The 15,813-nt window shown below is 45.9% G+C and overlaps 1 protein-coding gene across 3 annotated transcripts in view; it reads left to right on the top strand.

Annotated features, from left to right (window-relative positions):
- fndc3ba (fibronectin type III domain containing 3Ba) overlaps window positions 1–15,813 on the top strand; it is a 550,239-nt gene that overhangs the window by 313,973 nt on the left and 220,453 nt on the right. For all 3 annotated transcript variants that reach the window (XM_073041702.1, XM_073041703.1, XM_073041701.1), the window contains exon 3: window positions 10,344–10,419. In XM_073041702.1, the coding sequence (XP_072897803.1) occupies window positions 10,344–10,419 (76 nt within the window). The remainder of the gene's footprint in view (window positions 1–10,343; window positions 10,420–15,813) is intronic.

Raw genomic sequence — 15,813 nt, 5'->3', positions numbered from 1 at the left:
GCATTTTGTGTAAGTCAGGCTGCACTTTGTGTAAGTGAGGCTGCATTTTGTGTAAGTGAGGCTGCATTTTGTGTAAGTCAGGCTGCACTTTGTGTAAGTGAGGCTGCACTTTGTATAAGTCAGGCTGCATTTTGTGTAAGTCAGGCTGCATTTTGTGTAAGTGAGGCTGCATTTTGTGTAAGTCAGGCTGCATTTTGTGTAAGTCAGGCTGCATTTTGTGTAAGTGAGGCTGCATTTTGTGTAAGTCAGGCTGCATTTTGTGTAAGTCAGGCTGCATTTTGTGTAAGTCAGGCTGCACTTTGTGTAAGTCAGGCTGCACTTTGTGTAAGTGAGGCTGCATTTTGTGTAAGTGAGGCTGCATTTTGTGTAAGTGAGGCTGCACTTTGTATAAGTGAGGCTGCATTTTGTGTAAGTCAGGCTGCATTTTGTGTAAGTGAGGCTGCACTTTGTGTAAGTGAGGCTGCACTTTGTGTAAGTCAGGCTGCATTTTGTGTAAGTGAGGCTGCATTTTGTGTAAGTCAGGCTGCATTTTGTGTAAGTCAGGCTGCATTTTGTGTAAGTGAGGCTGCATTTTGTGTAAGTCAGGCTGCACTTTGTGTAAGTCAGGCTGCATTTTGTGTAAGTCAGGCTGCATTTTGTGTAAGTCAGGCTGCATTTTGTGTAAGTCAGGCTGCACTTTGTGTAAGTGAGGCTGCACTTTGTATAAGTGAGGCTGCATTTTGTGTAAGTGAGGCTGCACTTTGTGTAAGTGAGGCTGCACTTTGTGTAAGTCAGGCTGCATTTTGTGTAAGTCAGGCTGCATTTTGTGTAAGTCAGGCTGCACTTTGTGTAAGTGAGGCTGCACTTTGTGTAAGTGAGGTTGCACTTTGTGTAAGTGAGGCTGCATTTTGTGTAAGTGAGGCTGCACTTTGTGTAAGTGAGGCTGCATTTTGTGTAAGTGAGGCTGCACTTTGTGTAAGTGAGGCTGCATTTTGTGTAAGTCAGGCTGCACTTTGTGTAAGTCAGGCTGCACTTTGTGTAAGTCAGGCTGCATTTTGTGTATGTGAGGCTGCATTTTGTGTATGTGAGGCTGCATTTTGTGTAAGTGAGGCTGCACTTTGTGTAAGTGAGGCTGCATTTTGTGTAAGTGAGGCTGCATTTTGTGTATGTGAGGCTGCATTTTGTGAATGTGAGGCTGCACTTTGTGTAAGTGAGGCTGCATTTTGTGTAAGTGAGGCTGCACTTTGTGTAAGTGAGGCTGCACTTTGTGTAAGTGAGGCTGCATTTTGTGTAAGTGAGGCTGCACTTTGTGTAAGTGAGGCTGCACTTTGTGTAAGTGAGGCTGCACTTTGTGTGAGTGAGGCTGCATTTTGTGTAAGTGAGGCTGCATTTTGTGTAAGTCAGGCTGCACTTTGTGTATGTGAGGCTGCATTTTGTGTATGTGAGGCTGCATTTTGTGTAAGTCAGGATGCATTTTGTGTAAGTCAGGCTGCACTTTGTGTAAGTGAGGCTGCACTTTGTGTAAGTGAGGCTGCATTTTGTGTATGTGAGGCTGCATTTTGTGTAAGTCAGGCTGCACTTTGTGTGAGGCTGCACTTTGTGTAAGTCAGGCTGCACTTTGTGTAAGTCAGGCTGCATTTTGTGTATGTGAGGCTGCACTTTGTGTAAGTGAGGCTGCATTTTGTGTAAGTGAGGCTGCATTTTGTGTAAGTGAGGCTGCATTTTGTGTAAGTGAGGCTGCACTTTGTGTATGTGAGGCTGCATTTTGTGTAAGTGAGGCTGCATTTTGTGTAAGTGAGGCTGCACTTTGTGTGAGTGAGGCTGCATTTTGTGTAAGTGAGGCTGCACTTTGTGTAAGTGAGGCTGCATTTTGTGTAAGTGAGGCTGCATTTTGTGTAAGTCAGGCTGCACTTTGTGTAAGTGAGGCTGCATTTTGTGTATGTGAGGCTGCATTTTGTGTATGTGAGGCTGCACTTTGTGTAAGTGAGGCTGCATTTTGTGTAAGTGAGGCTGCATTTTGTGTAAGTCAGGCTGCACTTTGTGTAAGTGAGGCTGCATTTTGTGTAAGTGAGGCTGCATTTTGTGTAAGTCAGGCTGCACTTTGTGTAAGTGAGGCTGCATTTTGTGTGAGGCTGCATTTTGTGTAAGTCAGGCTGCATTTTGTGTGAGGCTGCATTTTGTGTAAGTCAGGCTGCATTTTGTGTAAGTCAGGCTGCATTTTGTGTAAGTGAGGCTGCACTTTGTGTAAGTCAGGCTGCATTTTGTGTATGTGAGGCTGCATTTTGTGTAAGTCAGGCTGCACTTTGGGTACTGCAGATTTCTGTGGTTGCCTTGTTTTAGGATAGGTGTGGAGTGCATAAAAGATTTACCGGAATGTTGCCGGGACCAGATGGTCTGAGCTGTAGGGTGAAGTTGACCAAGGTAGGTCTTGATTCCTTGAAAAGTAGAAGAACCTTAACATAATGCTTAAATTATGTGAGGTATAGATAATGTGGATGATGACAGTCTATTCCCAAGGTTTGGGGAGTCCAAAACTAGGGGTGTAGAATATGGGTAGGAGGGAAAGAATTGAAAGCCACGTGAGGGTTTTTTTCACACTGAGCGTGGTGATTGGAGGGGACGAGCTGCCAGAGGAAGTGGTTGAGGTAGGCACAAGTGCTTCATTTACGAGGCACTTGGATTGGTACATGGAGGGGCAGGGCTTGGAGGGACGTGGGCCAAACGCAGGTAATTGGGCCTGGCTGAGTGGAGATTGTGGTTAGTATGGACTGGTTGGGCCAAAGGGCCTGTTTCTGAGCTGTATTGGTTTAAAAGCTGGTTTACCATTGGATCAATTAACAAAATCCCTTGAGGTCTGTTCCGGTTTGTGAATAATCCTTTAATAGCCACTCGATGGCAAGCTGGGATTGAGGAGCTGCAGTTCATCAGGGTTCAAGATAAAGTACAAGATTGTTTAATGTCATTTCCTGCACACAAGTGTAAAGGATACTGAAATAATTATTACTCCGGATCTGATGTAGCACAAAAAAACTCAAGAAGATAAAGCACACTATAATAAAAACACATTCAATATAAAGACCTAAGATAGCTTATGTACATAGATTAATTGTAAGTCCATAAAGTGACTCTAGGCACAGGAGTGTCTGTACATAAGTTGACTCTGACAGAAAATGATAAAGTCGAAAAAATCTGCAGATGCTGGAAATCTGAGCAACACGCACAAAATGCCGGAGGAACTCAGCAGGCCAGGCAGATCTATGGAAAAGAGTAAACAGTCGACGTTTCAGGCCAAGATCCTATATCAGGAAGGGTCTTGTCCCAAAACGTCAACTGTTTATTTTTTTGCATAGAGGCTGACTAGCCTGCTGCGTTACACCACCATATTGTGTGTGTTGCAATGATAAAGTCATGGTGTTTGGGTGTGTAGAAGGGTGGGTTAGTGGTGGAGGTGTTGATCAGCCTTACTGCTTGGGGAAAGGAACTGTTTTTGAGGCTGGTGTTCCTGGTGTGGATGAAGTGGGACAAAAAATCCACGAGCGGTGGGGGGGGGTTGGGATCCATCATGATGTTACTGGCCCTTTTCTGCATCCTTTCTGTATTTATTTCCTTGAAAGTGGTCATGGTGTTGCTAATTTGTAGTGCTTAGGGTTGTGCCGGTTAGCTCAAGAACTGAATGGTTGAAGGGAAGTAGCTGTTCCGAACCTGGCAGTGTGGAACTTCGGGCTTTGTTACCTCCTGCCTGACGGTTGCTGTGAGGAGATGGCGTGGCCCGGATGATGGAGATCTTCAATGTTAGATTTTGCCTTCCTGAGATACCTGTAGATACTACCGACGGTGGGGAAGGATCTGTCTATGATACATTCGTCAGAGTCTAGCACTCTCTCCAAACTCCAAACTTGCAAACTGCGAAGGAGTTCGGCAGGTCAGGTCTGCGATAGCTTTCATCTGATTTTACACAGACACCCATGATGCCCAGATGCATGTCAGCATGGTGCAGCACCTGCCCTGTCCAGCAGAGAGTGTGAACACAACACATTCCACAGTGAAACCTCACCCATCGACTCATAGAGCAGGAGTCGGCCATCTGGCCTGTCGAGCCTGCTCCGCCATTCAATACGATCATGGCTGATCTGGCCATGGACTCATCTCCACCTACCTGCCTTTCCCCCATAACCCTCAATTCCCCAACTATGCAAGAATCAATCCAACCTTGGCTTAAATATATTTACTGAAGTAGCCTCTACTGCTTCATTGGGCAGAGAATTCCACAGATTCACCACTCTCTGGGAAAAGCAGTTCCTCCTCATCTCCACCCTAAATCTACTCCCCCGAATCTTGAGGCTATGCCCCTTATTTCTAGTCTCACCTACCAGTGGCAACAACTTTCCTGCCTCTATTTTATCTATCCCTTTCATAATTTTACACGTTTCTATAAGATCTCCTCTCATTCTTAATTCCAGTGAGTACAGAGCCAGGTGACTCAATCTCTCCTCATAGTCTACACCCCCTCATCTCTGGAATCAACCTGGTGAACCTCCTCTGCATCATCTGCAAAGCCAGTATATCCTTGCACTTCCTAGTGCCTCAATCAAGGGCCCCTTCCTACCCTGGGTATTCTCTCTTTTGCACCTCACAGCCTTTCATGCAGCAGGCCCAAGGACAGCTTCTATCGTGCTGTTCTAACCCGGATCCTCAACACCTCCTCACTGGTCAAAATGGCACAGCTGCGCCTACATTTTCTGAGGAGATTAAGGAGTATAGCGCTCCCTGTCCCCATTCTGGTAACTTTCTACAGGAGCACCATCGAGAGTGTCCTGTCTGGCTGCGTCATTGTGTGGTTCAGAAGCTGCAAGGCATCGGACAGCAAGACCCTACAGAGGACAGTAAAAACCGCTGAGACGATCACCAAGATCTCCCTCCCTCCATTTGTGATAGTTACCAGGATCGCTGTGGACAAAAAACCCAAAGCATTGTTGAGGATCTCTACCATCCATCCCCACAATCTCTTTGACCCACTACCATCAGGAAGGAGGTTCAGGAGCATCAGGACTGGGACTGTCAGACTGGGTAACAGCTTCTTCCCTCGGGCTGTGAGACTAATGAATACCCTGCCACCACCGAGGTCTCACCACTGGGTCAGTGAGCTGTTTACTTGTGCTGTGCACTACATGAATTTTGAATTATATTTTATTAGCTTATTTGTGGTAATATTTTGTTTTATGTGCTGTGTGTGATGTATGTACTTACACGCAGTGGTCACTTTGTTAGGTACAGCAGCTCATTAATGCAAATATCTAATCAGCCAATCATGTGGTAGCAACTCGATGCATAAAATCACGCAGACATGGTCAAGAGGTTCAGTTGCTGTTCAGATAAAATGTCAGAATGGGGAAGAAATGTGATCTGAGTGACTTTGACCTTGGAGTGATTGTTGATGCCAAACGGGGTGGTTTGAGTATCTCGGAAACTGCTGGTCTGGGATTTTCATGTACAACAGTCTCTAGAGTTTACAGAAAATGTGTGCCATCGAGAGAATTTTGGGGTCAACCTCAAATTTGCTAATCCAGTTGACCACATTATCATCCAGATCACTGATACAGATGACACAAAATAAAGGACCCAGCACTGATCCCTGTGGCACACCACTAATCATGGGCCTTCAGTCAGAGAGGCAACCCTCTACTACCACTCTCTGGCTTCTCCCACAGAGCCAATGTCCAATCCAATGTACTACCTCATGTTGAATGCTGAGCGACTGAACCTTTTTGACCAACTTCCCATATGGGACCATGTCAAATGCCTTGCTAAAGTACATGTAGAGAACATTCACTGCCTTGTCTTCATCTGCTTTCCTGGTAACTTCCTCAATAAACTCTATAAGATTTGTTAGACATGGCCCACCGCACACAAAGCCGTGTTGACTATCCCTAATCAGTCCCTGTCTATCCAAGTACTTATATCCAGTCCCTTAGAATACCCTCCAATAGCTTTCCCACAACTGACGTCAGACTCACCAGACTATAATTTCCTGGTTTCCGTTTAGAGCCTTTTTTAAACAGTGGAACAACATTGGCTGTCCTCCAATCCTTTGGAACCTCTCCTGTCGCCAAGGATGATTTAAATATCTCTGCTGGGGCTCCGGCAATTTCTGCACAGGGTCCAAGGGAACACCTTGTCATGCCCTGGGGATTTATCCACCCAGATATGCCCGTCTCCCAAATAAATCCATTTCTGCACTTGCCTCCCACAGAGTCCGAGGGAACACCTTGTCAGGTCCTGGGGATTTATCCACCCTGATTTGCCTCAGGAAAGCAAACACCTCCTCCTCGGTAATCTGTACAGGGTCCATGAAGTTGACGCCACTTTGCCTCCCTGTTATAGACTCTGTGTCCATCTCCTGAGTAAATACGGATGCAAAAAATTTATTTAAGATCTCCCCTGTCTGTTTTTGGCTCCATACATGGATTACCATTCTGGTCTTCTAGCGGACCAATTTTGTCCCTTGCAATCCTTTTGCTTTTAGCATATCTGTAGAATCCCTTAGGATTCTTCTTCACCCTGTCTGTCGAACAACTTCATGCCTTCTTTTTTCCTTCCCGATTTCTTTCTTCAGTATTCTCTTGTATTTTTATACTCCATAAGCACCTCATTTGTTCCTACCTGTCTGTAGCTACTGTGCACCTCCTTTTTTCTCTTCACCAGGGACTCAATATCTCTTGAAAACCAAAGTTTCCTGCAGTTGTTACCTTTACCCAGTATTCTGACAGGCACATACAAGCTTCGTACTCTACATCAAGCCCTGTACTTCAGGTGAGGCCCAAGTTGATTATTCATCTGCAGAGCTGGGCTGAGAAGTGGCAGATGGAGTTCAATCCGGAAAAGTGTGAAGTGATTTACCATGGAAGGTTGAACTTGAAGAGTTAATGGCAGGATTCTTAGCAGTGTGGATGAACAGAACGATCTTGGGATGCATGTTCATAGATCCTTCAAAGGAGCTGGCAAGGTGATAGGATGGTTAAGAAGGCATATGTGTATTGGCATTCATTAGTTGGGGGATTGAGACCAGGAGATACGAGGTAATATTGCAGTTCTATAAAACTCTGGTTAGACCACACTTGGTGTATTGTATTTTTGCCTACATAGCGTGGTAGATACAGCCAAGTCCATCACAGGAAAATCCCTCGACACCACTGAGCACATCTACAAGGAGCCCTGCCACAGAAAAGCAGCAGCTATCATCAAGGACCCCCCCCATCCAGACCATGCTCTCCCCTCACTACTCCCATCAGAAAGAAGGTACAGGAGCCTTAGGCTCACAGCACCAGGTTCAGGAACAGTTATCAACCATCAACTCCCACACCACCGAGTTGAGGAACAGTTAATACCCCTCAACCATCAGGTCCCACACCACCAGGTTCAGGAACAGTTATTACCCCTCAACCATCAGGTCCCACAGTTACTACCCCTCAATCATCAGGTTCCACACCACCAGGTTCAGGAACAGTTATTACCCCTCAACCATCAGGTCCCACACCACCAGGTTCAGGAACAGTTATTACCCCTCAACCATCAGGTCCCACACCACCGGGTTCAGGAACAGTTATTACCCCTCAACCATCAGGTCCCACACCACCAGGTTCAGGAACAGTTATTACCCCTCAACCATCAGGTCCCACACCACCAGGTTCAGGAACAGTTATTACCCCTCAACCATCAGGTCCCACACCACCGGGTTCAGGAACAGTTATTACCCCTCAACCATCAGGTCCCACACCACCAGGTTCAGGAACACTTATTACCCCTCAACCATCAGGTCCCGCACCACCAGGTTCAGGAACAGTTATTACCCCTCAACCATCAGGTCCCACACCACCAGGTTCAGGAACAGTTATCACTCCTCAACCATCAGGTCCCACACCACCAGGTTCAGGAACAGTTATTACCCCTCAACCATCAGGTCCCACACCACCGGGTTCAGGAACAGTTATTACCCCTCAACCATCAGGTCCCACACCACCAGGTTCAGGAACAGTTATCACTCCTCAACCATCAGGTCCCACACCACCAGGTTCAGGAACAGTTATTACCCCTCAACCATCAGGTCCCACACCACCGGGTTCAGGAACAGTTATTACCCCTCAACCATCAGGTCCCACACCACCAGGTTCAGGAACAGTTATTACCCCTCAACCATCAGGTCCCACACCACCAGGTTCAGGAACACTTATTACCCCTCAACCATCAGGTCCCACACCACCGGGTTCAGGAACAGTTATTACCCCTCAACCATCAGGTCCCACACCACCAGGTTCAGGAACACTTATTACCCCTCAACCATCAGGTCCCACACCACCGGGTTCAGGAACAGTTATTACCCCTCAACCATCAGGTCCCACACCACCAGGTTCAGGAACACTTATTACCCCTCAACCATCAGGTCCCACACCACCGGGTTCAGGAACAGTTATTACCCCTCAACCATCAGGTCCCACACCACCGGGTTCAGGAACAGTTATTACCCCTCAACCATCACGTCCCACACCACCGGGTTCAGGAACAGTTATTACCCCTCAACCATCAGGCTTTGAACCGGGGTGGGGGGGGGGGGATAACTTCACTTATCTCAACACCGAACTGATTCCACAACCTATGGACCCATTTTAAAGGTTTTGACAACTCATATTTTCTGTAGTTTATTTATTTGTTACTACTATTATTGTTTCTTTTTGTAGTTGCACAATTTGTCAGTCTTTGTATATTGTTTTCCAATGATTCTATTGTGTTTCTCTGTTCTACCGTGAATGTCTCAGGGTAGCATATGGTGACGTGTGTGTAGTTTGATAATAAGTTATTTTGTCCTTTGAACTTTGTTGCATTTTTGAGTATTGTGTTCAGTTCTGGGTACCTGATTATGGTGTGGAAGATCTAGAGACTGTAGGAAAGGTTTACCGTGATGCTGCCTGGATTACAGAGCATGTTTTATGACAATAGGTTGAGTAAGCTCAGGCTTTTCTGTCTGGAGCAAAGGAGGATGAGAGGTGACTTGATGGAGGTGTACAAGATGACAAGAGGCATTGATTGCGAATTTTTCCCAGGGCAGAAATGGCTAATACAAGAGGTCATAACGTGATTGGAGGACAGTATAGGGTGAATGTCTGTGTTTTTAACACAGATTGGTGGGTGCTAGGCAAGGGCAGATATGTTAGAGGCATTCAAGTGAATCTTGGATAGGCAAATGTAGGGAAGGGTTAGATTGACAAACAGGAGGAAATCTGCAGATGCTGGAAATTCAAGCAACACACACAAAATGCTGGTGGAACACAGCAGGCCAGGCAGCATCTATAGAGAGAAGCGCTGTCGACATTTCGGGCCGAGACCCTTCGTCAGGACTAACCGAAAGGAAAGATAGTAAGAGATTTGAAAGTAGGAGGGGGAGGGGGAAATGTGAAATGATAGGAGAAGACCGGAGGGGGTGGGGTGAAGCTGAGAGCCAGACAGGTGATTGTAAGGAATACAGAGCGAGAGAAGGGAAAGGATCATGGGACGGGAGGCCTAGGGAGAAAGAAAGTGGGGGGGTGGGCAGCACCAGAGGGAGATGGAGAACAGGCAGAGTGATGGGCAGAGAGAGAAAAAATACTAAATATATCAGGGCTGGGGTAAGAAGGGGAGAGGCATTAACGGAAGTTAGAGAAGTCAGTGTTCATGCCATCAGGTTGGAGGCTATCCAAATGGTATATAAGGTGTTGTTCCTCCAGCCTGAGTGTGGCTTCATCTTGACATTAGAGAAGGCCATGGATAAACATATCAAAATGGGAATGGGACGTGGAATTAAAATGTGCGGCCACTGGGAGATCCTGCTTTTTCTGGCGGACAGAGCGTAGGTGTTCAGCGAAACGGTCTCCCAGTCTGATAGATTGATCTTAGGGTAGATTAAAATGTCAACGTAGAAGTGTGAGCGATGGGCCTATACTGTGGTCTAAGTGGGTGTTTAAAAACTCTTAGATATTTGGACAATAGAAAAATGGAGGGTTGTGTGACAGAATCACGACAGGTTTAATATCACTGGCATATGTTGGGAAATTTGTATTTGCATTGCATAAAATACGCTATAAAATACAATTATTTATATATATATATATATAATTTAAATGAGAAGTGCAAAATGAGAGCCAAAATAAACAATAGAATGAGTTAGTGTGCATGGTTTCACTGTCCATTTCCATTCAGAAATGTGATGGCAGTGGGGAAGAAGGAGGACAAGTCCTGGGTGACGGGGTGAGGGAAGTGCCAGATTGATCTGTCACGGGCTGAAGTGCCTGTATTCTTCTATGTTCTAACATTTAACTCTTTCCTCTCTGTCATAGGTTATCCTGGTTCAGGTTAACCCTGGAGAAACCTTCACCATTAGAGCAGAAGATGGTTCCCTACAATGCATCCAAGGTAAGCTGGGAAGTTCTCACGGAGGGCGCAGTCTTTGACGTTGGATGTTGCCTTCTTGACGCCGTGCCTCTGTGGGTGGGGAGGGATGTGCCCATGGTAGTCCACTACTCTCTGCAGCTTACTGATGTTCCTGTGCATTCGAATTGCCGTACCAGACTGTGATGTTCAATGGGACACCTGTAGAAGTTTGTTAGTGTTCAGTGACAAGTCGAAATTCCTCACCCTTCTAAGAAAGTAAAGCCACTGGTGTGTTTTGATAATTTCATCTGTGAGCTGGGCCCAGGACAAGTCATCATGGTGGTAACATACAGGTACTTGTGGTTTAGTAGATTTCAGATGTGTGGATGAGTGGCTGAATCTTTGGAGGTTGGGGAGATAATAATGAGATTAATATAGGATTGCTGTAAATGGGTGTTTAATAGATCAGGGCAAAGAGTCTATGTCCATGCTGCCACACAAAGGTGATGGACCAGGTTTAAAGTTCCAAGTAAACTGATTATCAAAGTACAAATATGTCACCATGTACTACCCTGAGATGCATCTTGTTGCGGGCAGGCACAGTAAATACAAAAAAAATCACAATAGAATCAGTGTAAGATCGCACACAGGAAAGATGGACAATAAAAACTGTGCAAAAGGCAACAAGCTGTGCAAATACGAGGGGTGATTGATATGTTCGTGGCCTGAGGTAGAAGGAGTCAATTTTAGAAAACCTAGCACATTTATTTTTCAACATAGTCCCCTCCTACATTTACACACTGATGTCATGGAGCATATGGATCTTGGATCTTCAGAAAGTGTCCACAGATGGATGATTGATAAAGTTCGTGGCCTAAGGTAGAAGGAGGTGAGTTATTAATTTCAAACTTTCTGCATAATCACTCAAAGAATTGAACTGCATGTGCATGTAACGAGAGCTGTATAACTCATCTCCTTCTACTTTAGGCCAAAGACTTATCAATCACCCCTCGTACAAAAGAAATAAAACAAAATAATAGTTATAAATAAATAATCAATATTGATGCATGAGATGAAGAGTCCTTGAAAGGTAGTCCTTAGGTTTTGTGGGAGCAGTTCGGTGTTGGGCTGAGTGAGGCCGGGTACCTCGTTGTACTGTTATATGCAGCTGCCTTTTGGGGTGCCTTTACTATTTGTGTAATAATCACGTGGGCACAGTCTAGTTGCTGTGTGAGGTTTGATGGGATATTTATACCTGTTTGCCTGACCCCAGGAAGCCCATTGCTATCGTGCATCTCGGGTCAAGTGTCGAGCTGTTGCTTTAAACTCCATTCATCCCTGTGTTTGGTTGCCATGGCAAATGCAGTTACCTTCCTGCACGTTGTACCTCAAGGGCAATATATTAAAGAAACATTGCAAAGCCTTTCATGGGAGACATAGGGGTTGGGCAAACCCGGTTGCTTTCTCTGTTACGCCAGAGATAGAGGGAGAGATCTGATGGAGGTTTATAAGATTATGAGAGGCATAGATCGAGTAGACAGGGAGTATCTTTTCACCAAGGTTGAAATGACCAATACCAGAGAGTATGAGGTGAGAGGGGATAATTTCAAAGGAAATGTGAGAGGCAAGATTTTTCGCACAGAGAGTGGCGGGAGCCTGGAATCTGCTGCCTGGGGTGATGCTGGAGGCAGATACATTAGAGATTTTTAAGAGATGTTTAGATAGGCTCATGATTGTGAGGGAAATGGAAGGATATGGGCATTGTGTTGACAGAGGGGATTAGTTTAGTTGACCATTTGATAACTAATTTAATTGGATCGGCACTGTTGTGGGCCGAATGGCCTGGGTTCCTGTGCTACACCATTCTATTGACAGCACGGGGTATGATTGTAATGAGGTTATTGGAGGGTGGCAATCTTTCACTTGGAGGAGGAGGGGAAGGCAGAAAGGTTGAGGGAGGGGATTCCAGAGCATGTGGCCCAGGCAGCTGGAGGAGTGGGCACCACAGTAGTGTAGCTGGTGGCACGAAGCTCCTACAATTCTGGGCAGTGTGTTCAGGGTTCAGTTCTGTTGTCCTCGGTAAGAAAGCTTGTACGTTCTCCCCAGTGGTTATTTGTCCTGCAATAGGGCTCGGGTTAAGTGGGTGGGCGGCTGAGCAGTGTGGCTCGTTAAGCTGGAAGGACCTGTCCAGCTGTATCTCTAAATAAAACAAGCAAAACTGAAGGCGGGGGGAGGGCTGGGAGGAGTGAAAGCAACTTGCAGAGGTTCAAAATGGGGGGGACAGCAAGTCCATAGTGGATTCAGAAATAAGGGTAGGGACTAAACATTGTATACAGAACGGTTCATCACATTACAGGCCCCTCTGCCCACAATTTTATGTTTTAGCCTACTACAAGATCAATCTAACCCTTCCCTCCCATGTAGCTCTCCATTTTTCTATCATCCATGTGTTCATCTATGAATCTCTTAAATGTCCGAAATGTATCTGCCTCTACCACCACCCCCGGCAGGGTGTTCCACACACTCACCACTCTCTGTTTGACAAGGCCCCTATACTATCTTCCACAAACCTTAAAGTTATGTGCTTTTGCCTTCTTAATCTCCCTATCAACGTCTGCCTTTTTATGAGGCCCTTAAATGTCCGGAATGTATCTGCCTGTACCACCACCTCTGGCAGGGTGTCCCACACACTCACCTCGCTCTGTATAAAAAACATACCTCTGATATCCCCCCCTGTACTTTCTAACAATCACTTAAAATTGTGCCTGCTTATATTAGCCATTTCCACCTTGGGAAGAAGTCTGCAGCTGTTCCTAGCTCACTCAGCCTTTCCTCATGCTCTCTAATCCAAGCAGCATCCTCAGAAATCTCCTCTGAACCCCCTCTGTGAAGCTTCCTCACCCTTCCTATAGTGAAGCGACCAGAACTGAACACACTATTCCAAGTGTGGCCTAACGAGGTGTTTATAAGCTGCAGCATTGCTCTGCGGCTCTTGAGCTCAATCCAATGACTAATGAAGAACAACACACCAAACACCTTCTAAACCACCCCACCAACTTGTGCAGCAAATCTCTGGATGTGAACCCCGAGTTCCCTCTGTTCCTCCACACTTCTATACCTTTAACTGTGTTGTATATGCACTCCACGTCAACTTGTACGTCTGCAGAATGGATTTTTATCCGTTGATGTTGTTGTGTTAATATAATGTTCTGTGTTGTATGTGATCTATGTACTAAGCATTGAACCTTGGTTCCTGACTCTGTACGCACAGTCGAATGACAATCAACTTGAACTTCAGAAGTGTACTTGCATCTTCCAAGGAATGCGTGACCTCCCCGTCCCGCCTGCTTTGTCCTGGGGTGGGGATCTCCGAGAGAGAGAGGAAGGTAACCGGGATGGATTGCAGGGTTGGTAAATGTAAATATTTGCAACATCCCCAAGCCGTATCACTTGTTAGTGTGACGTGCCACTAATTTATTTATGTCTTTTGCACTCGTTATTTCTCTAACTTTATGATTGCACAGTACTGCTGCACAAAACAACAAATTTCACACGTCACAGAAGTTAGTGATATTAATTAATTAGAAATTTATTGATACAGTGTGGAATTGGCCCTCTGAGTGACACCCCCCCTGCAACCCCACAACCCTAACGTAATCACAGGACAACTAATTAACCCAGTAACCAGTACATCTTTGGACTGTGGAAGGAAACAGAAGCGTCTGGGAACAATGGAGGACGGACAGAGACTCCCTACAGAACAGCACCGGAATAGAACTCCAAACTCCGGAATGCCCCAAGCTCTAATCGCACCACGCTAACTGCTACGCTACATGACACCCAGTGTAAGATCAAGCACTTCACGGAAAACAACGTCCCCTCCACGGACGCTGTCTACAGTCCCCGCTGCCTTTGCAAAGCAGTCGGCTTAACCGAAGACCTCTCCCACCCTGACATTCTCTCCACTCGCTCCTCCCTCCACCTCACCCACTATTCGGCCGAAGATACAAAACTCAAAAATAAGGACAGCTTCTATTCCACTGTTACAAGGCTATTCAATGGTCCCCTAGTATGAAAAGATGCATTCTTGACATCATAGTCTAGCTCATTATGGCCCTGCACCCTATTGTCTGCCTGAATGCACGTCCTCTGTAACTGTGACACTGCGTTCTGCATTCTGTTATTGTTTCCCCGTGTACTCTATGCGAACAGAAGCAATTGAAACAGGAATTGGTCACCTGGTCCTTCCTGCCCTGCCTCACCATTCAACAGGATGATAAGGGTGAAAGGTTAGCTTTATTTCTCACAGGTACATCGAAACATCAAAGCACACAGTGAAATGAGTCGTTTGCGTCAATGACCAACACAGTCTGAGGTTGTGCTGGGGGCAGCTCATAAGTGTCGGCATGCTTCCACGCCAACAGAGCATATTGACAGCTTACTAACCCTATCTTGTGCGTGTTTGGACTGTGGGAGAAAACCGGAGCACCCGGAGGAAACACGTGTGTTCACAGGGAAAGCGTCACAGAGAGTGGCGGGAACTCTGATGGCTTATCTCTGACTGTGTTCTACACAGAGAGTGGTGGGTTCATGGAATGCTCTCCGTGGGGTGGTGGTGGAGGCAGATACATCATAGGGACATTTAGATCAGCAGATGAATGTGAGGAAAATGGAAGGATATGGACATTGTGTAGGCAGACCAGATTAGTTTAGTTGGCCATTTGATGACTAATTTATTTGGCTTGTTCCTGTGCTGTATTGTTGTATCTTTTATGCATAGATAGATTGATAGATCCACAGGCAGACGGTTAGATAGATAAATAGTGCCAGAAGAGATAAAGATAGTCAGTTAGTATTAATGACTTCATCGTCCATTCGGAAATCTGATGGTGGAGGGGAAGAAGTTGTTCCTAAAACAGTGAGTGTGGTAATGACACCGGGCTCCTGTAGTAATGACAAGTTGGCGTGTTCTGGACGGTGAAGGTCCTTCGTGATGGACGCTGCCTTCTTCAGGCATTGCCTTTTGAAGATGTGCCTGATGGTGAGGAGGCAGGAGGAATAATGGAGGGTTGGCTCCGGTTGATCTTTGGAAGCAGTTTCATCACCTTGCAAGGGAGAGAGAGGAGTGGGGATAGTTCCTACAATTTGGAATTCCAGCAGTGAGTCTCAGACTTGGATGGTTTCTCTAGAACAGACAGCAATTAGCACATGTGGAGCCTCCTTTTTCTCCTGGACTCAGCACCCATTCCTTTCTGAGCCCTTTGGCCTTGCTGCTGCCAAAAGCCTTTTCCAAACACACTGACATTCCTTTTCCTGTACACGGCTGTCAACACGTTTCAGCTTGCGGAGAAGGCCCTGCTGTGAACTGTTCCCTGTGGCGAGGGGTGAATCTAGGGGTTATTGAATTTATTTTTTAAAGTTTAGCAGTACAGCCTG

This window comes from Hemitrygon akajei, chromosome 3 (genome assembly GCF_048418815.1).
Source record: "Hemitrygon akajei chromosome 3, sHemAka1.3, whole genome shotgun sequence".
NCBI classification, from domain to species: domain Eukaryota; kingdom Metazoa; phylum Chordata; class Chondrichthyes; order Myliobatiformes; family Dasyatidae; genus Hemitrygon; species Hemitrygon akajei.
The sequence above is the reverse complement of the archived record's forward strand: the minus strand, read 5'-3'. Positions and strand labels throughout refer to the sequence as shown.